This window comes from Agelaius tricolor, unplaced genomic scaffold (assembly GCF_023055355.1).
Source record: "Agelaius tricolor isolate 1412-34295 unplaced genomic scaffold, bAgeTri1.0.p SCAF_9, whole genome shotgun sequence".
In the NCBI taxonomy this organism is placed as follows: domain Eukaryota; kingdom Metazoa; phylum Chordata; class Aves; order Passeriformes; family Icteridae; genus Agelaius; species Agelaius tricolor.
Window position 1 is genome coordinate 614554 of NW_027269269.1, and position 23733 is coordinate 638286.

The window sequence follows — 23733 nt, forward strand, 5'->3', positions numbered from 1 at the left end:
TATTAATTTAACTGGATTATCTTTCAGACCTGCCAACCGCCTCCAGCTCATACTAACTTTTGAGAGAGCTGAAAGAGAATGCCAAACACCCATGTACAAAAATTTTGAGTTAAAGACCATTCCCTGCATCTCTCATTATCCATCTTCTCCTTCAATATTAGATTCTAACTATGTCTGCAGTTAGTGACAGCTACAAAAAGTTCAACATGCATATCATATCAGCCTTGGGTGTTTCTTTTTTCAGAGCTACAGACCATGGAAGTTCTGGTTATACTTTTATAGCCAGAGGGAATTTTACACTTAAAAAGATTCATTCTGCACAGAGCACAAAAAAAAATAGCATATGCTTTCCAAAAATAAACCTCGGAGAATTAAATCCAGTTTAACAATTTACTTCTATTAGTTTAGAACTAAATGTTAATCAGTGTATGCTGAAAGAGCTCAAAAGCAAAGAGATTTTCAAATTCACACCAAACTGGATTTTCTTCTGAGGAGGGACTAAGAGGGCCTGCACAAAGAGCTCCTCCCTTCCACAGAATCTACACTCAAAGCCTTCCTGCCCTCATTGTTATCTGCTTATATCCACTCCACTAACATTTACCCAAGCCAGTCTGCCACTTGCAAAAATAAGACTACCCAGACCAACTTTCATTTCATGCTCTTCCCATGACAGTGAAGAAACTGAAAATTTTTGTGGTCAAATACACCTCTCCTGTTACAAAGTGTCAAAACAACACAAGAAGAGCTAGAATACTCAGCACTAGAAATATAAAATAATATAAAAGTTAAATAAGGATTCAAAAGAGTTTCAATGATGATCTATTCCAATCCATAGATGTTGACTTTCAATTTCTCAAAGAGAAATCTGCTTCATTTCCTAGCTTGCGCTCCTCCTTTATTATTAAGTTACTATCTGACAGTTAATGCTTCATTAGCAAAGTTAAGAGTAATGAAGATTTCTTTCTTTCACAAGGTAACAGGATGCATTAATCCAGATGAAAAGCACAGTTTGTCACTTCCTTTACCAGATATTAATTTTATCCTAAAGAGTACCTGGGTTTAGTTTTAGTGAAGAAAGAACACAGCCATTTAATAGAATGCATATTCTGAAGGAGCAAATTAACAAAACTATAGAACAGTCAGTTATCTTGTAAGGTACTGTAAAATGGTATTCAGCTTTGCCAAACATTAATGATGTGACTTTTAAAATTATTTCTGTTAGAGTTTTCCACAGCTGCCACTTTGTATGCAACATTGTGGTCTTCTGCAGTCTAAAAAGGTTAACCATTTTGTCAACTTGACAAATATTATGGGTTATATTGGGGTGGTTTGGGATCCTCTCCTTCTAAAGGCAACAGGCTTTGCCTATTGTGGCCACCACCTAGTATAGACAGCATCAGTTTTCCTTTTACCCATCTCTTTCTCTATACCTAGAAACAATTGGTTCTCTTAAACATAGCGATTAATTAATTACATGCTAGTTTTCTTCAAAAAACAAAACAATCAAAAAAACCCACAAAGAAAGCAGACAAAACTGTCACTCCAAATATAAAGACAAACCAGAACACAAACATAGCACTAAACCTCAACCCCCCATACCACACCTACCTTTCCAGGGGTGAAAAAAGACTTCATTTCCGGAGGAAGATAATTTTTGGTGTTACTGAAATTCTGTAAAAAAAGGGGGTGGGGGCAATTACAGCAATAATCAGCAAACAAGAGATAAACATTCTGGAGCTTGTACTGAAAGATTTAATTTACATCATTTATGCTTTTGATTTTTTAAACTAGAACAGTAATATGGGAGTAGGGGGGAAGAGAAATTGTTGTGTGCACATATATTTATTTATGAAAACATATACATACATACATTTTCAACTACAATGTAAGAGGGAGAAGTCTGAAGTTACAAGAAATATTTAAGAAAAACAACTGTGAATTACAACTAGCAAATATTTAAACAGACTTATCTCAAGAAAAATTAAATGCCAAAGTATACCTTGTCAGGTTGAGTAAAATATCTGGCTGGAAGCACAGGGTCTTTAGGGGATTCCAAACTGTATGTTGTACTCTTTGACATAATGATATTCATTGCTACATCACAGACTGTATATAGTTTCTGTAAATAATAAAATTTAAAAACCAGTCCATTGAAAATCTTGAAAAAAGACAGTGTATCTTTCATGCACAGGACCACAAGAAATCACAGTTCAAAAGCAATCATAAATATTTAACACTAGCCTGCATCTTAAACAGTGTCTCTCAGGATACTGAAATACAGATGGTAAAAGCAAAAGCATTGTGAGTCCAACAATTGAAGACTGATGGTTTTCATGGTCTTCCCACACTTAAGAGTAATGCTTGCCATAGTTTCTAAGGCAAAATTAATCAAATGAGCACACACATCCCACCCACCCACTCCCCAAAACACATTTCTGTGGGAAAAGCCGAAAAGTGACAAATCTGGACATGTGATGCTAAAACCACAAAAAAAAAGTTTGATACATGCACTACACAATACCACTGATTTCTAATGTATTCTAATGTATTTTTCTTCCTCTATTAAATTTACTCTTGCACTTTAGAAATGGAATACTAAAAAGCACTTTAGTGGATGATTTAAGTAGTAAATTTTATAGTTTGGATCTATTTAAAGTTAGTGTTTAGTAATCTTACTGAGACAGAAACAGAGTAATGGAAAACATTACAACTCCCTTGCAAATGTGCAAGAATTACTGAAGCACAAGAAAATAACTATCTAAACTAAAATAAATATAATCATTACAGTAAATATGTTTTCATACATACAATTCTATTGAAAGACATTTTCAAGTTGGTGTATAAACAAAAAGCAAGTCCTTCACATTAGCAGGCCAGAATCAAATGCAATTTTCAATCAAAAAGTATCACCTACTTCATTCATTTTTTGATCATCTGGTCCTTGAGCATCCTTAGTCTGTTTGATATTTTCTACCATTTTTCTGATAAAGGCATGACTGTTGTTTTCATTTTTAGCCATTAATATTTCCAGTATGAACCACAGGCACCTAGAGGAGAAATACAGTATCCCACATGAACCAAAGTACAAAAGAAATTCCTTTAAAAAGCACATCTGAGAACATGATTAAGTCCAGCTTTTACTAGTATTATGAATTTGAACTAGTCTAACTCAGAGAAAACAGTTCTTTTGCAAAAATGAAATGAAGATGAGCAGAAGGTGAAAGGTTCCTTATATAAAATATCACAGAGTGCTAAAAAAGCACCTATAGTATTTCTCTCAATATTTTACAGAAGTTACTGGCATCATTATGCACACTGGACTGTGTAACAGAGTACAGCAATTAATTAAAATTCCACTTAGAATAAAGTTAGAAATAACACTATTAAAAGTGGTCTTACTCTTTAATATCCTTGAGTTGTTCAATGTCCTGGACTTTGACATAATCTGGGTCATGAGCTAGAAGATGGATAGTATAAGGAACAACATACTCTGGTAGAAGTGACAACAGTTTCTCTGAAAAGAAGAAGAAAGATGCATAAAAAAACTACATACCAAGAAGTATGCTTTTCTACCAAGAAGGAGAGGGCAAATCTTGAGGTCAGCATGCATTAAGGTATAAACACATGTGGGCCTATCATTTCTCTATGATGTTTCATTTCATGGCTGCTGTGCACATGTTTCATGCATGCCACAATTAAGATCTTAAGTATCTCTCACTCAGGGCTGCTTGTTTTCTAGCTACCTTGAGATACAGCTCCAGTTACCTCCTACTCCCAATCCTTTCCTCAGTTCAAAGCCTGTATTCTGAAGGACTTTGAAAAGCAGACATGAGGATGGATCACAAAATCCATGTTGACTGCAAGAAGTGAGATCAGCACAACTACAGGACAAGTCACAACTATTTCTTTGGACATTGCCATGTGAAGCCTTGCTCTCAAGAGAACAAAGGCTTTCTGCAGGGATTTCACAGTCAAATTGCCACAATATCTCTTTCCAGAGGAGTGGGAGGTCACATGAAAGCTGTAACAAAGTAGTAGTGCACTGAGTTTGAAAGGCTCAATCCCACCTAAACAGAGCAGCACAACTCTATTGTGACATTCAAAGCATTCAAAATATTTTCTAGCATTCTGAGATTTTTGGAATCCCGAGCAGGTCTACAAGAAAGTCTTTCCTCCATCGTGACAGTCTGAAGGCCTATCTCCCTTGGGGATTCAAAAAGGAAGGGTTGTTGCCAATGGCCTTCTCAGAGTTATGATCACAAAATACACTTCCTGTAAGATAACGAACTCCCTGACCCAACCAACACCATGCAGCATGAACTCCAGCACCTCAGAGATCACCTCCCCAGGGGCATGGACAAGTTGTGCACCAAAAGTAAAAAAAAAAAACATTTTTCAGCAAACATTCACGCTGCTGACTTTAGCCTGATGCCTGAGTGAAGCAGGAGGACACACAGCACACCTAAGTTACTAAACCTGCAGCCTGTGCAACAGGCAAGACAATGGTCAAAAGAAGGCATCCTGGAATTCCATGCATATGGCTATGGCACAAGCATCTGATCTTTAATGCTTGTGGCAAATGCAATATCGTAGTATTGACATGGCTTGAATGTACATGTGAAGGGAAGAGGGAAATTCCCAGCTGCGCTTTTGAAAAGTCGTATTTTGTGATAGTAAGTGCATGACCAAGTCTGGAAAATCTTCTTTCAGTAAATTTTACCTATACAATATTCAGTTATGAATAAGTCCAAACATCTGTAAATCATTATATACACTAATATGATTTGAAAACTATTTAAAAATACATTAGAAGACTAACAGTTTTACTTCCAATATATGCATTCATATGAGTAATTTGCTTGACATATGATCATGTGCTTGAGAAATATTGTGTGCATCAAACAAAATACACCATTATTGCAGACTTTACGAAACTAACAAAGTAATTGCCATGCATACATTAAGTCTTAACCTATACCCTTCTTAGAGATCTGTATAAATAGGGGTAATGCACAGTCTACAAAAAATATATATAATTTATAAAATCACCCAATGTAGAGTGATTTTCAAGCCATATTTATGTAATTGAAATCCAGTATACTTTGCAAAGCAGTTTTTAGTGTGTTTCAATTGACACTGCACTATTAACTTTAAAAACAGCCTTTTTCTTTTCAAGCACTGTCCTGCATTTTAGCCAGCAGCTGTTCACATTACTAAACAAAAAAATAAAGATAGCAGGGAAGGAAAAGAATATAATTAAAACTTCAGAACACTAGCAAAATTGGCTTGTCTTAGATATGCCCCAAACAAACCAAACCACTATTATTTGTACTAATTAGCAACTTCAATAGAATGCTAATCAAGAGTTCATAAACTCAGTTTTTCAGTAACTTCCTGCCTTGGACCATTTCTCATATAACTATAACAATAATTCCAACTGGGTCTGGAAAATAAAATGAACTAGTTCCCGACAAAACAGGGAAAGAAAAAGTATTGATACATATTATATTTAACTCTGTCATGACAAAAATCAGTAGGGAAAAAGAAATAGAACTTTCATCTCTAATGAAAGAAGACCCTACCTGAAAGATAGGGTGGCTTTCCTACCAGCACATAAAACTACAATGTACCAAAACCCTTCACAAGAGTCCTTTATGAGCTTTTAGGAAGAACACTTGTTTAAAAAAATTAGTCTTTACTCTTGTAATTTTTCTGTTTACTGTCTTTCAAGTAAAAGCTCATCATGAGAACATAAAAATTCCTATGCAAGACAAGTCTCTACCCAGATGAAACTAGTAAAAGATACACAATCAAAATAAGTCTCTTCTTGAGTGGCTTCAACTCTGAATAGAATTTAGAGAATTTAAGAGGGCTGAGAATAATTCCTGCCAGCCTATAAAAGGCCAGTGTGGAAGGAAGAAGTGTTTTACTGTTGGGTACTAGTCCTTAGAAAGTTTTCCTCAGGCAGGGTAAACAGAAATTTACCATATTTTCAACAAAAGCTGAAATCCCCCCAAAATATCCAACAGATATCCTCCTCACCTGTATGAAGTTTTCAAGACAAAACATATCACAAAATCACACCTTTATAGATTCAGACAAATAGGTGGAATAAGCAAAGATGCAGATTTCCAAAGGAGGTACTGCCATCATTACCACCCTGAGTTACTGCATGGTCAGCACAGAGAGTGGCAGAGAGAGACACACATTTAAATATTGTGTTATTTCCAGAAATGAGCTTTGGCTGAACTGCTGCAATATGGATATTTTAGGATACAAACAGTTCAAGACATTCTATTTGCTGAAAGCTCAGACTGGTAAATCTGAATGGCACGAAGTTAAGATTGTGATCCTCAAAAAATCCTGCAATCTATATTTAATCCAGACTCCCCATGCATTACAGCATATGTCAAATCAAAGGCATCACGCAATTATTTCAGCAAGAAAATAATTTATCAGGTGCACTTTGAGGTCCTACTGGATAAAGAAAAGCACAAACACCTAGGTTCCTCTTAATTTCTTCCACAGATTTTTGACAGTAACTTTGCAGCATCTATTTCAAACACATGATAATTCTTATGCTTTCTGTCTACACAATTAATAAAAAGAGATTTCAACTTTCAAGAGTAATAGTCTTAAAATTACTTAGAGGTGTTTGTTCAATTTATTTTTTCTTTTTTACATGTTACTGAGTGGGAGAAAAGTACCACTTTTTTCTTTAACTCTAATTAATGATGCATTAAGTATTTGTCTGTAGACTTGTTCTCTGATCAGAGTCTAAGAGGACTGAGAAAGGCTGACTGACACAACTAATATAAAGTGATTCATAAACACAGAAGGAAGTCAGTTACCTAACAGCATCTCTGACATGAGATTCACAAAACAAAGTCTGGTTTAGGCTAAAAGGATGAAAAAATCCCCTTCATTTCACAAAAGTCAAATCATCAGTAATCTTTCAAATAAATAAAACTTTCAAAATCTCTCATTCAAAAATGCTATAGCTCTTCATAAAGGCCTACTTTTTCCTATGACCCTGTACCAGCATGTAATAGTGTATGTCTGTAGCTTTAAGTCAAAAGGACTGACTTAATAAAAGAAAAATAGCTGACATGAGTCCATAATAACTTCCAAAGCATTCTCACGATCAACCACTGGCACTGAGAAGAAAGAATTGCATCAACTCATCCTGAAGTGCCAACAAATATAGCCCTTTGCAGGAATAACACAAGATCCTACTCAATAGAGCAGTGCAAGGACAGTCTATTTAGTACAGCATTTATGTAATAAAGTTACTTATTAGTAATTGCTGAAGTAAAATTAATCATCGTCACTTCACTTAGAACATTATTAACATTATTACATTCAAATAGTACACATAATTGCCTTGGAAAATTACTTCACTTCCAATATATTTAGGCATAAGCATTTGCACAGTTTTTAACAGAACTCAAAGACCTCAGCAGTGCCTGTTTAAAAAAAAAATCAAAATAAAATCTGGACAAAAGAAGACCTGAAAATTTTCACTTTTCATTAGATACCTCCAAATCAATTTTACAGTGGTTCTGTGTATAAAAACAGACAACTATCAATGTTTTCAGTCAACTCACATTTATATTTGAACTACACCACTTGTAGCAAAAAGTGACTTCTATTCTCTTACCACTAACTGCTGCATGTTGCTTCAGATATTCCCTTCTGACATTTATGTTCTTCACAAGGCACTGCCTAGCATGAGCTCTTCTCTCTTTCACGGGATCTTTTGCACACAGTGCACAAATAGCCATATATTCTAGTGGCAGCCGTAGTCTAGAAAGGCCTTTGTGAAGTTTCTGAGCAAATATTTGTCTCACTTGGTAACATTCATCCTATAAAAAAAAAAAAAGCAAAACCAAAAAAGATAATTGTAAACTTTTCTTAAAGCAATATAAATTGTAAAATAAAGCATGGAAGCTCAAGTAAATATGCTAAAACAAATTAGACCTTGAAGCCACTGAAACATAGGAATTGCAAGAATTTTTTTTTAATGCCAAATCAGAGCAATTTAATTGAATTAATCAGCTGAAGCTTGCTTTAAGCTCAGAAGAAGAGCTAAGGTTCAAAAATTGGGCAGGAAGGTATCACACTCAGGACTCAAGGCCTAATTTAGCATAGCAGTAAGGCATGGAGTTACTGAAATTGTTCACAGTTGGGTCACTTGCTTTGTAAAGCCAATGTTAAAGATCTGCACAAAAACATTTTATCCACCAGTAACCACCACCCTGTCAATTTTGCTGCTATGATTTCACACATTTTCATCAAGATGTTAATATTAAAAACTGAATAAAATTCAACAGAATTAACAGATAGGGTGAAACACCAAAGAGAGTACCAAGCATTTCCATTATACTGTGGAAACCTATGCACTACAATTGACCATGGAGGAGAATGATCTGTGTTTAACAGCTGCCAAACAACACGAAGTAAAACATTATGAAGGCAGCAAATGTAGTTCTACAGCTTATTAAGAATGTGTTCCCAGAAAAGGCATGAAGTTTATATTTTTTTGTATGAAAATAACCTATATATACCATTTAAGACATGACAAACCATTTCCCAACACAGGACAAGGAAGCTTAACAGAAACGTGTAGAAATGACTTTGAAGAAAACATACAGAAAAGCTTAAAGTAATCAAGGTCACCAAAATAGCTTGGCACATTTAACCTGCCAAAAAAAGGTCAAGAGGAAAGATTTATCTCTAAATACATAGAAAAAATGTTAACAGGAGTAAGCAGCTATTTTAGTCAAATGGCAGCTTTGAAGTCAGAAAGGATTAAAGAGTCAACTGGAAGTGCAGGGCCAAAACCTAACCACTGGAAATACTGGCTCTGCAAAATTTGCAAATGGCATCTAATGAGATCACATATTAAATAAAACAATGTTCCCTCTGCCTCCACCAAAAATGAAATTGAGAAGAAACTTTTTTCAATCGAGCCCCATTTTCTCCTTTCTGTGCTTAAAGCAATATTCCCTCTCTGTGGACTGAAGCCTTGAAACACCTGCTGCAGCCAGAGTTGAAGTAACCCAAGCCCACAAACCCAAACCATGAGATCTGCTCATCATCTCTTGTCTCCTTACAGCAAATCCACCCCCACAGGAGGCTAAGATAGAACCCTCCTTTCCCTCCCCAGTATCACCTAAGTCTAAAGCCTTTAGGAAGCTCAAAAGAGATGGATGTCTAATTGCTGTTCCAGCAGGGAAATGTCTTTGTCTCCACGGACAAGGGAAGTACAGTTGGTTGCTACTGATGGTATTGTGTGGCCAATTAGAATGACTACAACTCCTTTATTTTTTAATATTGGGAATAACCTTAAATTTGACTCAGTTCTTACACTAAGAAGGAGACAAAACTTAACTAAGGTACGCTATTTTTTAACAGCATTCGCAAACTCCATAAATTAATCCAATTTTATATATCTACACCTCTGAATTTAATGCAAATTCATCAGAAGTTCACCATTTAAAAGCATTTAAAAATACATATTTGCAAAACATCAGACACAGCTCTGATTCCTCAATTACACCATCTTGAATTAACAAAGAAAACTGAAAAAGCTTTAGGATTGTTTTAAACAAACGAAACTTATGCAATCCACAAGACTTATTCTAAATACAATTAAATTGTATTTTCAACAGCAAAGCTTATCAGATCTTAAATCTGATCTTAAGCCTTGTTAAACACTGAAGTACTATCCTCAATTACTTTTCACTGTCTCTCAATATGAAGCTCTGTTGACATCAAAATTAGTTCTGGAGATCACAGAAGTCAGCTGCTGGTAAGCTTATAAGACTGGCCAAACACATATGCAACTTATTTTACAATTACTAAAACCACATGCATTTCACCATAATAATGCCCCTGTTTACCAGTGCCACTTTCACACAGCAATTAGTGACAAAATTTAATTATGTGTTCTGCACTCTAGTCATTACACATTACAAAATGGCAGCATCAGACAGAAAAAAAAAGTGCCAGCACAGAACCTCAGCAGAACCTGTGCAACCATCACAAGCCTTAAAAAGTAAGATTTTTCCTGTTGTTTAATCTGTTTTCTGATCTGCCCACTTAGAGAATCTTTGCTGTGAATTAAATAACACAAAACTAGAATTAGCCTTGATGTCACGTGATTTGTGGCTGGACTAAAAAGTGTTAATAACAAAAAAACTCAGAGTATTCAATATCTACCATCAAGAAATAGATTCTAATACTAACCACTCTAAGCATTAACATGTATGTATACATATCTGCACATTCCAAATCTCAAAAAAAACCCAAACAGTACCCCTTATGAGTGAAAAAATCATTAAAGCTATTACAGCTACTCTGCATCTGAGCATCTCCACTGAGAAAGCAAGAAAGGAAATTGGAGAAGGCCTGAAAAACGCCTACAAAAGTTATTTATATAAGTATTCAAAATCCATTAAGAGATGCAGTGAAAATGAAAGGCAGAATTCCTGACCTGACAGAGCTTACAATCTAAATTCTAGAAAACAATGTACAAAGTCACGAAAGGCAAAGAAATGTCAATAAATGAAGAAGGAAAAGTGACAGAAATGATACCGCAAAGGAACAGATTCTCCTGGAAGCCATGACAAAGCATACGGATACCCACAGGGAGGGGATTACAGATACCCTACATGGCTTTACAAAGGACAAACCATGCCTGACTGGTCTAACCTTTTACAATGAAGTCAATGTGCAAATGGATAAGGGATGAGCAATTGATGTCACCCACCTGGATTTCTATAAGGGCTTTGACACAGCTATACACAACATTGTTGTCTCTAAATTGGAGCAATATGGGTTTCAGAGATGGACTACTCAACTGATAAGAAACTGGCTGGATGGCCATGTCCAAAGGATTGCAGTAAAAAAAAAAAAATCAATGTCCAAATGGAGATCAGTAACAACTGGTGTGCTCAGGGGGGAATACTGGGACAGGGATTGTTCATCTTTGTTAATTACACAGATAGGAGGGTTGAGAACATCCCTCAGCAAGCCTGTGGATAACACCAAACCAAGTGGTGGAGTTGATACATTGGAGGGAAGGGCTGCCATCCAGAGGAATGTTATTAGGCTTAAAAATGGGCCCAGTGGAACATCAGGAGGTTCAAGAGTCTCAAGTGCAAGGTCCTGCACCTGGCTCCAGGCAATTCTCAGTATCCATACAGGCTGAGGGACGAAGGGATTGAGAGCAGGCCTGCAGAGGACTGGGGTCACTTGTGGATGAAAAACTGGCTTTTCACAGGCCAGAAAGCCAACCATGACCTGGGCTGCATCAGAAGGAGAGTGGCCAGCAGGGTCAGAAAGGGAATTCTGAACATCTACTCTGCTCTCATGGGACCCCCATCTGGAGTGCTGTGTCCTGCTCTGGAGCAATGGTTTTAAACTGAAAGAGGTGAGGTTTAGATTATACATATGGAAAAGATTTTTTTACTGTGAGGGTGGCAGGCCACTGGAACAGGTTGCCCACAGAACTTGTGGACATTCCATCACTGGAGATGTTCAGGGCCAGGTTGGATGGGGCTTTGAGCAACTTGTTCTAGTGGAACGTGTCCCTGACCACAGCAAAGGAGCTTAATGGGATGATCTTTATGGGTTCATTCCGGTCCAAAGTATGCTATAATGCTACAGTAAAATGTGATACTAACTGGTTTATAAATGTTGAGAACCCTATTATATTCTAATTTGAATTTTATCTCTCAAAATTCCCTTTTGAAAATTCAGGGAAGGTAAGCATTAGACACAAAAAAGGTGACAACACATCTGTTAGAATATCCACAAACAGTTAAGACTGATATAGCCGGAAAATAAGTGATAGAAGTGAGAGATGGAGGAGGGCAAAGGGCCTGCCCTTTAACATACTGAAAAGAGTATCAAAATAATGAAACAAAATTCTGATAGGAGCTATACAGTTAACATTTGCAATAAAGATTTGCCACAGGAGGGAAGTGACTGAAGAAATGAACAGATTTTGATCCCTGGGTTCACAAGAAAACAGAACATGCAAACACTACATTGGCAAGGCTAGTCTGGCATGACATTATCCAGCTTGAGTATCCTTTCCAGAGCAGAGACAGAACTTATTTGTCATTACACTGAGTGCCTATTTTTGTTTTGACTAATTTTGTTCTAAACTGTAAAAATCTTTATAACTCCTTTTGAGACAAGACTAACACTTCTGCTCAGTTTTGGAACAGGAAAGCTGAAAAGTATCAGACTTTGCTTTGGGTGTAAAGACCTTCAGTTATTACCACTGACTTCCTGCTGTAGTTTCGTTAGATTTCATCTGCTTAAGTAGTTTAAAGCTTTGTTCCATTTCCCTTGTTTTTCATAGTATTTGGGAACTGACTAAGAGCTCCTTTTCATAGGAACAGAGAAGCTTAAAATTCACATAAACATAGTTAAAAGAATATACAAGCCTAATAGGGACTGCCTTACTCTGGTAAAGGAATGATTTTTCTAGTCTAACAGTAACCAACTCCAAGCAACTTTAGAAAGCAAACAAGATACTCTGTATGAAAGTAAACAATACCCACACAGGAGCCATACTCCGTATTTGCTAACATTACATGCCAATTTAAAGTCTTCCGACATTTAAAATGGTTTGCAGCTTTTAAAGCTTTAGCTGGATGCAGGAGTTAAAATCTAAAATGGCATATCATTATTGCTGCAGACATCTTCTGGACAGGATTCCTTGCAGAGGATTTCTTGACTTCTGGAAAGCCAGGAGAATACCAGCAGCTACACAAATAACACCAACAGAAGTCCCTTCATGACCACCTTACTCTTGGGGTATGAATCAATTTCTGTACAATTTGCTATGCCTACAAGCCAGAAATAGAGAGGGTCCCTATATCTCTACTTACCATTTGAAAGTTATTTCCTTACTATGGGCTCACAGGCAGAAGCTAAGGATGAAAATTCCAGCATCTCCTAAGGAATATATCCCTATTTCTTCTAATATTTGAAGGATGCTCATTATTTTTGCAGACCTCTGCATTCCAAATATATTCTACACAAGTATTGAGAAACCAAGGTCACTGTTTTCACCACAGTTCAATATACTTTACATCATCTCATTTTAACTTCTAGTAATATAATGCAGCTGGGGTATTACCTAAATACATACTGCATTTCTTAGTTTATCAGTATTCTAACATTTGACTACTCTAAGTCAGTATTTCCCCAATGGACAGCCCAGTACTACAGATCTAATTTTCATCCACAATGAGTTTTCAGGATTATGAAATGCAGAAATAATTTCATGCCAAGGCTGAATATTTTGCACAAAACCAGATTTGCAGAAATATACATAACATACAGAACAAACAACTATATAATCATACATCTCCTGATAACCCACAACTCCCAACAAATTTCCTTACATTTATGGCTAGTGCACACAGCTGGTATTGTTCTAAGGTGATGATTTCGTGGTAACAAGGTTCTTGTGCCAACTTCACAATAGCATTGCCTGCAGCCAGCCTCAAGCGAGACATGTCAGGTTTACTGAAAAACAAGCACATGGATTGTGAAGGTTAATTAAAAAAAATTATGTAATTATTTGACTTATCTAAATCTAGTAAGTTTGCATCACTGAAAAACAAGTACTTCAAAGGAAAGAAGTTTCTGTGCACTTAGCCACCCCTATGCTAGCAGAAGCAATTTCAAACCCCAAGTAATTTTCATGGCAGCACATTTTACAGCCTATTCCCACTTACCATTACCTGGTCCCAACCTGGCAATAAAAATTTTCCATCAAACTTCCTAAAAGTTACACACAGATTGGAAACAATTCTAGGTTTGCATTGAGTGAGGACAGTCCATATTGGCCCTCAGAGACCACATCTAGCAGTAAGATACTTCTGTTCAGCTTGCTGGTCCCCCTTCAGCAGGAGAGTCCTGCCAAAGAAGTAGCCAGCCCATTTCTACTCCCCAGAGTTGCCAAACTTTCCTAGCTCAAAATGCAGGCTTCAGGCAAACATCAATTAAGATTAATTAGACACTGTAATACATGAATTTTATTTTAAGACAATAGTGAAATTCACCAAGTGAATTTTATTTTAAGACAATAGCAAAATGTCTTTTGAATGCAACCACTGAAAATGTTGTATATCAGATGTGTGGCAAATTTTCTACAGCACAGAACTATGACATTCTAAGCTCCAAAAGGTTTTTAATAATTTTTCTCTTGGTGAGCATTAGTTTAAGAAAAAATGCAGATGATATTTCAAGAAAATCTCAATTCAAGTTCATATCTAATATCAGTACTTTCAGCAACTGTTAGCATCCTGAAATAGTCTTATTTTATGCTTGGTATAGACTAAAATCAAAATCCTACTACAAAAACATGCAAGATGAAACCTAGCTGTTCTATCTAACCACAAATAGAAAATTTGTATAATCTTGAGTTCTGCAGGACTGTTTATGACTTATAAAATTAAAAAGAAAGACTTGAAAGGACAGTTGAGATACTAGCAATAAAATTCAGTATTAAAAAAAATACAAGACTGGTGAATTTAACATGATAACATCTCAAAGAAGTCAGTTGTTGATTTAAAAGCAATTCAAGAAAGTCATCAATCCTACTACTTCAAAGTGTAAAGGATGAACAAGAGAAGCGATTTGTTGTCCAAATGGGACCTTGCCTTCACCTGACACTCCAGGCTGAACAGTGCTTTGAAGTAAAAAAAACCCAAAAAATTCCCTTACAGTGTCACTGAAGGGTAGAGTTGTGTAGACTTCAAGAGGCATAGGGGCAGAGTCAATTTTAGGGCTGATGAGGGCAATAACACCAAGATTACAACATGACTGATGGCCTCAACAGCATCAAAGGCTCCTGAGCCCTGCCACTTTCACTTAATTCAATTATGTTTAGCAAATTATTAAACACTGTTTAAAAGACAAGTGCAAGCCATGAACACTAAAATTGACTCACACAGAATGACCTCATATCAAGTACAGTCTAAGAGGTTATGTTCTGTACTGAACAGACAGTTTTACTCTCTTCAAAGCCTACTCCAAGTCAGAGGGAGCAGTATCAGGTTTGCACAGGAGGGACACAGTAAGCATTGCAAGAAAGAAGATATCCTTATTGCACTCAATGGGTGAAGAACAAAGGTCAGGAAGTGTCAGCAAGTTCCATGCAGAACTAACAGGCCTGAAACATCATCTCCTCTGCTTCAAGTTTTGAGAGTAATTGCTAATGTAGGCAGTATAGCTCACACAGAGACAATGGACTGGCTCTTCAACCAGTTTGGAGCTTTCTTGAAAAGCAATACTCAGAATCACAAATTATTACGTGTTGGTACAGGGCTCTTGCCTCATTCAGCAGTGGGTGCGCATTTCCCTAGTCTTCATTTTGTCACTTACTTACTTAGAGAAGCTCTTCTGGTTGCCTTTGTCACTTCTTGCTAGATTTTATCCCAGTTGGGATTTGGCTTTCCTGTCTGTATCTCAGATGGTGCTCCCTGTATTCCTGCCAGATTACCCATCTCTTCTTCCTCCTTCTGTTTACCTCATACCATAGAATATTTGGGACCAGAAGGGATTGTTAAAGCTCATCTAGTCCAACCCCCTGCAATGAGCAGTACTTGGAGGCCTGTCCAACGTGACCTTGAATGTTTCTAGGGATGAGGCAGCTATTATCTCCCTGAGCATCCTGTTTCAGTGTTTCATCACCCTCACCACAAAAAAAATTCTCCTATCTAAAGGCTCCTTTAAGTACTGACAGGTCACAATAAGACCCTTCTTATTGTGGTCACCCCAGACCCTTCTCTTCTTCAGGCTGAACAACTCCAAATCACTCAGCCTTTCCTCATGAAAGTGCTCCAGCATTCTGATTGTTTTTGAGACCCTTCTCTGAACATGCTCCAGCAGGTCCATGTGTTTCCTGTGCTGAGAGCCCCAGAGCTGGATGCAGTACCTTGTGCAGGGTCTCACCCTCCGAGTGAGCTAAAGAGGCAGAATCAAATCCCTTGACCTGCTAGCCACTCTTCTTTTGATGCAGCCCAGGACACAGCTGGCTTTCTGGGATGTAAGCACACGTTGTTGGCTCATGTTCACCCTTTCATCCACCAGTGTCCCCAAGTACTACTCTGCAAGGCTGCTCTCAATTCCTCTTTTTGTGTTTGAATTTTGCCAGGAGCACCTTGCTCATCCAGGTACAGTTTGCTGAAGTATCCATCTGCTTTTCTGCTGTGATCACTCTCGAGTACTGAGGGGGGATTTTTAAGTACAAGGCAATTAGCTTTCCTGGGCCCCTCTTCCCTTCAGGCCTTATCCAAAGGGACCCTACAAGCACATGCTTGTAGAGACCCAAGACTGTTCTCCTAAGTCCAGTCCAATCTTGCCTTCTGGCCCCCTCCTTGCCCTCAGGATTTTGAACTTCACCATCTTAGGGTCATTATAGCCAAAACTGTCTTCAACCTTCACATCCCCAGTAAGCCCCTCCTTGTTGGCCTATATGAGGTCCAGCAGAGAGCCTCTCCTCATAAGGTACTCTACCAGTTGTGTCAAAAAGTTGTCATTGATGCTGCCCTGGATTGTTATGCACTGCTGTGCTGCCCTTGCAGCAGATATCAGAGCAGCTGAATTTCCCCATGAGGGCCAAAGACTGCACACATTGTCTTCAGCTGTTCCACTTCTTCTTCCTGGTCAGCAGGCTTCTTCCCACAGCAGACACTCACCACGATGTTACCCAGAGCAAACTGCTCTTCAATCATAGCCCATAAGCTCTCCATTGGCTCAACATCCATCCCCAGGCAGAGTTCCAAGCTCTGGGGTTGAAGGGTTACCTCCACAGCAACATCACATGTCACTGCCCTACTTTGAAAGGATCCCTCCCTAGCCCTCCATCAACTTGATTTAAAAATGGAACAACTGATCACATCATTATATGAAGTTTCTACTTGATATAATTACTTTTTGAGTAGAAAAGGAGTGGGAAAATTAAATTTCTGAAACATGCACAGTAAGGAATCATCACTCCAAGCATGAAAACACACAGGGTCTACAGAACTAATTTATTCTCTAACTACTGCATAAGCCAACCATGAGCTCCAAGTAGTCAAGCTGAAAGGCTAAATTACTGCCACTTAACTCCCTGGCAGCTGCCATGAATGGTCACATTACAGAACTATAAAACAATTGTTTACAAAGAACTTTAGGACAGATTACACAGTTGCTACAAATATAATATACTAGACAGCTCTCAAGTTTGCAATTTTGCACACACAATATGGTTTTATCTGCATAACTACTGTATAACATTAAGTCTACCTGAAAATCAGAACCTTTTTAAACATACTGGCACAATCTACCCATGCCCTTAATGGCTTTTGTAGACATAAATTTTCAATGTTTAGCAAGCAATAGCAGCTGACAGCTTGTCACTTTTCCTACCACAGAGGATTAAGAAGATACCCAGAAAAACAAGTTGTCCAGCAGTCACCTAAAAGGTAAATTATTTATTGAGATTTAATCCTGTTTACACATTTCCTTCTTGCTTTCACTTTTAGAGACCTCAAGGTAGATTAGCCTGCCTCCAAGCAGAAGTGTCTTGTGTACTAAGTATTTCCACCTGGTTTATACAACACACTATTATTATTTATTAGAAATTTATTAGAAAGCCCACCTATTGGCATTTGGCATACACAGCAATTGGAACACCAGGAACAACAAGCTGCATAAAAAATTAAAACCGATTTTCAGTGGGAAGGAGGAAGTTGCACAGTTTATTACTGCAATATGAGTAATAGCCTATTGAAGGAATAAATAAAAGCAAGAATATAAAACCTAAAATTCAGCTGTGTGTACAACGTTACAAAACCTGAGACTCAGCAAACTTAAGTAGGAACCAGCCAAGCTTACTATCACATCTTATGAAATAAAATGTATAAATTTTTAAGGAGTCTAGCAGAGTAGTTTACACACTACTTCAATTAAAACTCTCCCCTCACTCCATCACAGACATGAAAACATTACCATCTGGTACATACCTTATTTTCCCCTGCTCTGTTAAGTCTCCATCACTGTGTAATATTGTTGTTAGCAGTCTCAGAGTAGAAGTACCTGACTTGCTGTGGTTGTTCTTCATTCCTAGCAACCATCGAACCATCATCTTGATGGCCTGAATCTGAAAAAAAAAATTGATACCAAAAAGTCAAATCATATTATAAGCTTCATTTTTAAAATAATCTTTATCTTAATTTAATCACATGGTATTTTTTCCCAAGTGCTTTTTGCTGGTACAAACATAGATCTGTCAGGACTGAAAAACATCATTTAAATAATGAAAGATAACCAGACATACTCTCACTAGACAGCAACTTTTCACTGAAAGTCTCAAGTATGTATTACAGCAAATAAAAATTATACATTTGGTAAAGTTTGAGCTGCTTCTTCTATAAGCAATCACATATTTTGTCCTTTGAAAACATTTACTTAATTGAGCTTACATCCATTAAATACTGTGAAATAGGCTAAACAGTTAGTTTATACTTACTAAGAAAACGTTACTGGATCAAAAAGCAGAACACATTTTCATCTTTACATATTCCTAGAATTCACAGAATATTCTGCATCGGAAGGGACCCACAAGGATCAACAAGTCCAGTGAATGACCCATATGGCAACTGAACCCATGACCTTGGCGTTAAATTCCTGTGCCCTATATTTTCTCTATTTATCTATGTCATATCTGAGTTTAAATTTAAGACATGTACTTGAAAAAACACTTAATAGACATTTTGACTGCTAGCAATCTGTACTACAATAACTTACCCTGGTAAAGAAAGCTTTTTTCACAGCTATTTAAAGAAAAGCCTCAAAGTCGGGGAGGGATAACTTGGGTTTTGCCAATGGAAACATCAAGTGTTTTGAGGCAAGCTTCTGCCAGTATGCAGAATTCAGCAACTATCATGAAACACTGAATAATTTCACATTTCTTTAGTGAAAATAAAACATCAATTTCGAGATCAAGTTTGTTTTAGTATTTGAATCCCTTTATCCTTTCATTTTCCTTGCATATGACAGCAGAGACAATAAAGAAAACAAAGAAGAGTATCTTCTTACAGGAAAATGAAAATGCTCATCTAAATCACATTGATATCCTTTGGTGAAAAAAAAAGGAAACCAAAAAAAAACAAAACCAAAACAAAATACTGAACTCTGAAGATCAAAACCCAAAAGCTTTAGAAAACTTACACTTTTCATACATGGAAACTTCAAATATTCTCATTACTGGGAAAAGCAACTCTAGTAACTTTTATATAAACATTCACAATATGAACAAATTAAATTTATCATAGCATAATTGATCTACTCCTTGCAACGAACTGATTAAAATAGTCCCATCAGATCCCAGTTCTAGGACTATCACTTCTATGTGAGTTTAGTTTTGAGGACTGTAGTCCACTTGCTCCACCTTATTGAGTAACACCAGTGAGCTGTAGGATGTCTGTCAATCCAGAACTCAAAATGCAAATAGAGTCTGAGGAGCAGAATTTGTCTTGCCCTCACTTTCAAAGGGTCTTCAACTGGAACAGCTCTAAGTATCCACCAGAACATTTTAGTAGCATCAAATCCAATACAATAATTGTAATATAACAATAATGGCATCATATATTTTCACAGCTCACAAATTCAGTTTCTTCATGTCATAACCAGGACCTGTAACTGTTAGTGCCTCCCATTTGTTGGGAGGATGGAAATATGACAGCTCTCCTTGGTCTTCAAATAAATGATATATTTGGCCAGAGAACAGACACAGCTACCTTGTCCCTTGACCAATTTCAATTTCAATCTTCGCATCTAGTAATTCCCTCCATAATGTCTTTTCCCCAACTTTATTCTAGTTTTCCCCAAACCTATTCTAGTTTTCCTTCCATGTAGTCAAGTCCTAGTCCCGCCTCCTTCAGGATTTTTGTCTGACCCCACTAGTTTCCCTATTTCTTTGCTGGCATTACTACTACTACACAAGTCCCCTGCATGGTGTCCAGTACTCATTACAGGTCACTGCCAAGAGAGACAAATGCTTTAGAACTCAAGTGTCTTGCGTAGGAATTCCAGTCTAACTCATATAGTCATTAATCCAATTCATAGTTAATACTGTTTCAATTCATAGTTCTTGTTTCAATTTGTGTTCCACGAGCCTAGAATTCTCCTCCGAGATGAAAAATTATTTTACACAACATAAAAAGATAAAGTGAAAATGAGACAGAGCCATATCAAACACAACACTGTCTTCCTACTACATCACCATTATGGCAGCAGCTGGCTAAGGTTTCTACTGCCTGAGGTTTCAGAGCGACAAAGGCTGCGAGTTTGTCCAGTAGTGAAAAATGAAACAAAGTCCACTTTGAGCATAGTTAGAGAAACCTTATTAAAAACCTCATATTCCAGTGATATGGAAGGAAACAAGAAATATCACTGCTACTACACAAGTCTCAATCCCCTGCATGGTGCACAGTACTCATTACAGGTCACTGCCAAGAGAGACAATTGCTTTAGAACTCAAGTGCCCGGCGTAGGAATTCCAGTCTAACTCATACAATCATTAATCCAATTCATAGTTAATACTGTACTGAAACATTTCTCTGCAGAGAGCCTTTCACAGAAGGTTTAGCACCCAAAACTAAGGTTATCCTCTGTCAATCTGCTGGCTGGACAATACAAAAATTTAATTTTCAGCACTCCTTCCCACTTTCATACTCTAACCCGCTAGTTTGAAAATCCCCACTAGATATATAATAATGTTACAAAAGGAAAAAGAGGCTTGAAAAGCCAGAGTGAAGAAAAGTACACGATCAGAGAGAAATCATTTATAAACTAATGGCATTGTCTGGAGCATACATTAAGTTTAAGCTCTGCAGCAGTAATAAAGGCTAATTAAATTTGCAAATCAATTTTCACAATAGCCTGTTTTCACCTGCAAATAAATTCTTCTTACAGTTTTCAGGCTTGGCTTCAACTGTAAATTGCCTTAAGAATTTCTGCAGGTTAATTCCTTTCCAAATAGACAGATGTATGAGAAGTTTTATCAATATAAAAGTACATTTTAGAGAGTTATTACAGCTTCACAAATCATTTATAATAATTAAGAAAAACAATTAATACTTACTACTTCAAGTTACCTGTATAATCACTCAAGTGAAATCATGTCTATTTAAAATTAGCACTTCATTAATTTAAAACAAAGGTGCATTTTTTAAGCCATTTTTGGAGTATACTGTGCAACTATGGAGTTGCACAAACATGAAAACTATCCTTTGTGGAATCAAAAAACTAAAAGCAACAAATCAAATTCAAAAAAAGCCAAGCCTTTCCAGTAATGTGTACCAAACTGCAAACCAAAATACTTATAACCTAGCAGAAAAGAAGGTCTGCTAGGAACTGTTTAACAATTTTGAGAGAAGGCAAAGAACTTTTTAAAACCAGAGCCACTCTACTCAGAAGATATTAGAAACTAAACAACTGATATAACATAGAGCATACTATAAGACAAGCATCTCATTCTGAAAGAAGTGAAAGCAAAAATCTGAAGGGCATTTAAAAACCAAATACAGATATAGAATATATTTTCCACATCATGAGTCTATTTCTAATTCATCGAAAATTGATTGACAGTATCTCTTACAGAGTACAGAAAATGTGATACACTTCCTCCAAAATAAGAAAAAGCTTGAGATGACATTTTCAAGTACAGTACCAAAACAAACCCCCCACTATTTTAAAGTGATGTTTTTTCCTTAAATCCAGGTTTTTCTCTAATACACATTGCAAACACAGAAAAATAAACACTCTAACAGATTTATTCATTTGAAGAAACTGACAAATCCAAACCCCATTGTTTTCTTCCGTAACAACACTGAAAGTTTCTAGGAACAGCATAAAAATTCAACAGAAAAATAAAAGACTTTTAACAAAATTTCTATAGCATTTAACTCCTATATTGAAAAGGAGGGGAAAAAATAATTTTACTTTAAGTAATCCAGCTATCATCACAGTCAAGTGTCAGAAAACAAAACTACACCTATAAAGAGCTTATATAAAAACTTTATTAAGTGTGTACGTAAATTTATGCATAAAATAATAATTTAAAAATACATTCCCAAGAGCAAATCCTTATTAAGTATTATAAATATAAGAGACAGGAAAACATAGTACATGCTACTCACTTTAACAAGGGTTTCAGGAGACACTTCTTCATCTGGGACCCAAAGTTTTGTTGTCTTTTTTCCTGGAAGCTAAACAAAATGTTACATTTGTTACAGTACAGTTACTCTTCAGTGAAACTTGTAACCTTCTCTTTCTGTTTGCTTCTGGAAACAATACAGCAGCATTCCCTGGTCAGCTTTATGTCTCCAGTACCTTACAGAAGTAACCACTACAGAAGTGAGATACCTCACTATCCAAGTATCAGCAAATTCAAGATTAATAAAGGCATTGGTTGTTGTTGTTACCTGAAATCTATTCCTTTAGGGCATAATAGCCATTGATTTGAAAATAACAGTTTTTCCATATCCAGTAGATTGGAACCTCATACACATTTTACTGTTTTAGACAGTATCTTTTCCTAAGCAATTTCAAACAATGCATGAGTTAATTTGTTGACTTCATAATAATTTTAGAATCAATACAAAATTGGTCAAAAACTGAAATTCAGTCTTCCATTTAAATAGTGTATTTTAATTTCAAATGTAATATACTTCCTAAAAAATCACAACTCACTCAAGATAAGAAATAGAAGGAAGTCATAACAATTTTCCCCTTTTTAATGAAGGCCAAGTCACAAGTGATGAAATGCTATGCTATGCAGCTCATCACTTTTGTAAGATTCCCAGATTAGTAGAACTCTCCTTTCCTGTACCATGGGTTTTGAATAGAGTCAAACTACATGAGGAAATCAAAAGACAGCCATATACAGAAAGCAGAACCAGCATGCGAAATATTTTCCCAAGCACTTGCTGAGTATGATACTGCAGAAAAAGGATACTCTTAATATAAGGTTTTAAAGATACTCACCCTATCGTTCATTAGCAAATCTTTAACAATAAAAGTAGCAACCAAAGATTTCAAAGGGGCAGCAAACTGATCAGGTGCAAGCATGGCTATATGGCCAATAGTAACCAATGGTGTAATGAGGTGCTCAAAATTGCTTGGATCCAGACTTTTATGCAGTGGCTAAAAAAAAAAAAGACAACAAATGCAACTACTGTGTTGTACTGAAGGATTGGGAATGATAGCTTCGTACCAAGTTGTCCATGTCTACCTCAGAAATACAGTTTCAAAAGAACTAGTGATTATTTAATTTTAAAGATACATTCACTAGCCCATCCAGTCTTTCTCAAGTCAGAGCAAAGGTCAAGATGACAGACAAAATATTTATCACCTCTGGATAGTTCAAAAAGTGACAGCTCAAGCATGACCATTTAGGAAACGATGGATTAAAAAGCCTACTTTCTTGTGGGAGAACAAGATCTCAAGCTAGCAATTCCAGTAATGGACTATGATTCAGCCTTCAAGATAAGAGGCTGAGGGCCACTAATTAAAAAGTACATTTGCAGTTACAGCTATAAAATTCATTTAGTCTGTACCACAATTCAGTTTTCCTAAATTTCTGCAACCATTCAAATATGTTTGACCATTTTCAACAGGGGTAAGGAGTAGCATATGGTTCCTCTTTCTATA

General features: G+C 36.6%; 1 protein-coding gene across 3 annotated transcripts in view; it reads right to left on the reverse strand.

The window, feature by feature from the left end:
- The window catches only part of PDS5B (PDS5 cohesin associated factor B), a 102026-nt gene that overhangs the window by 13932 nt on the left and 64361 nt on the right, over positions 1 to 23733 (reverse strand). For all 3 annotated transcript variants that reach the window (XM_071433943.1, XM_071433944.1, XM_071433942.1), the window contains exons 21-29: positions 23068 to 23226; positions 22221 to 22289; positions 18042 to 18178; positions 13428 to 13551; positions 7661 to 7865; positions 3400 to 3514; positions 2915 to 3047; positions 2000 to 2119; positions 1609 to 1671 (exon numbers count right to left, since the gene is read on the reverse strand). In XM_071433943.1, the coding sequence (XP_071290044.1) occupies positions 1609 to 1671; positions 2000 to 2119; positions 2915 to 3047; positions 3400 to 3514; positions 7661 to 7865; positions 13428 to 13551; positions 18042 to 18178; positions 22221 to 22289; positions 23068 to 23226 (1125 nt within the window). The remainder of the gene's footprint in view (positions 1 to 1608; positions 1672 to 1999; positions 2120 to 2914; positions 3048 to 3399; positions 3515 to 7660; positions 7866 to 13427; positions 13552 to 18041; positions 18179 to 22220; positions 22290 to 23067; positions 23227 to 23733) is intronic.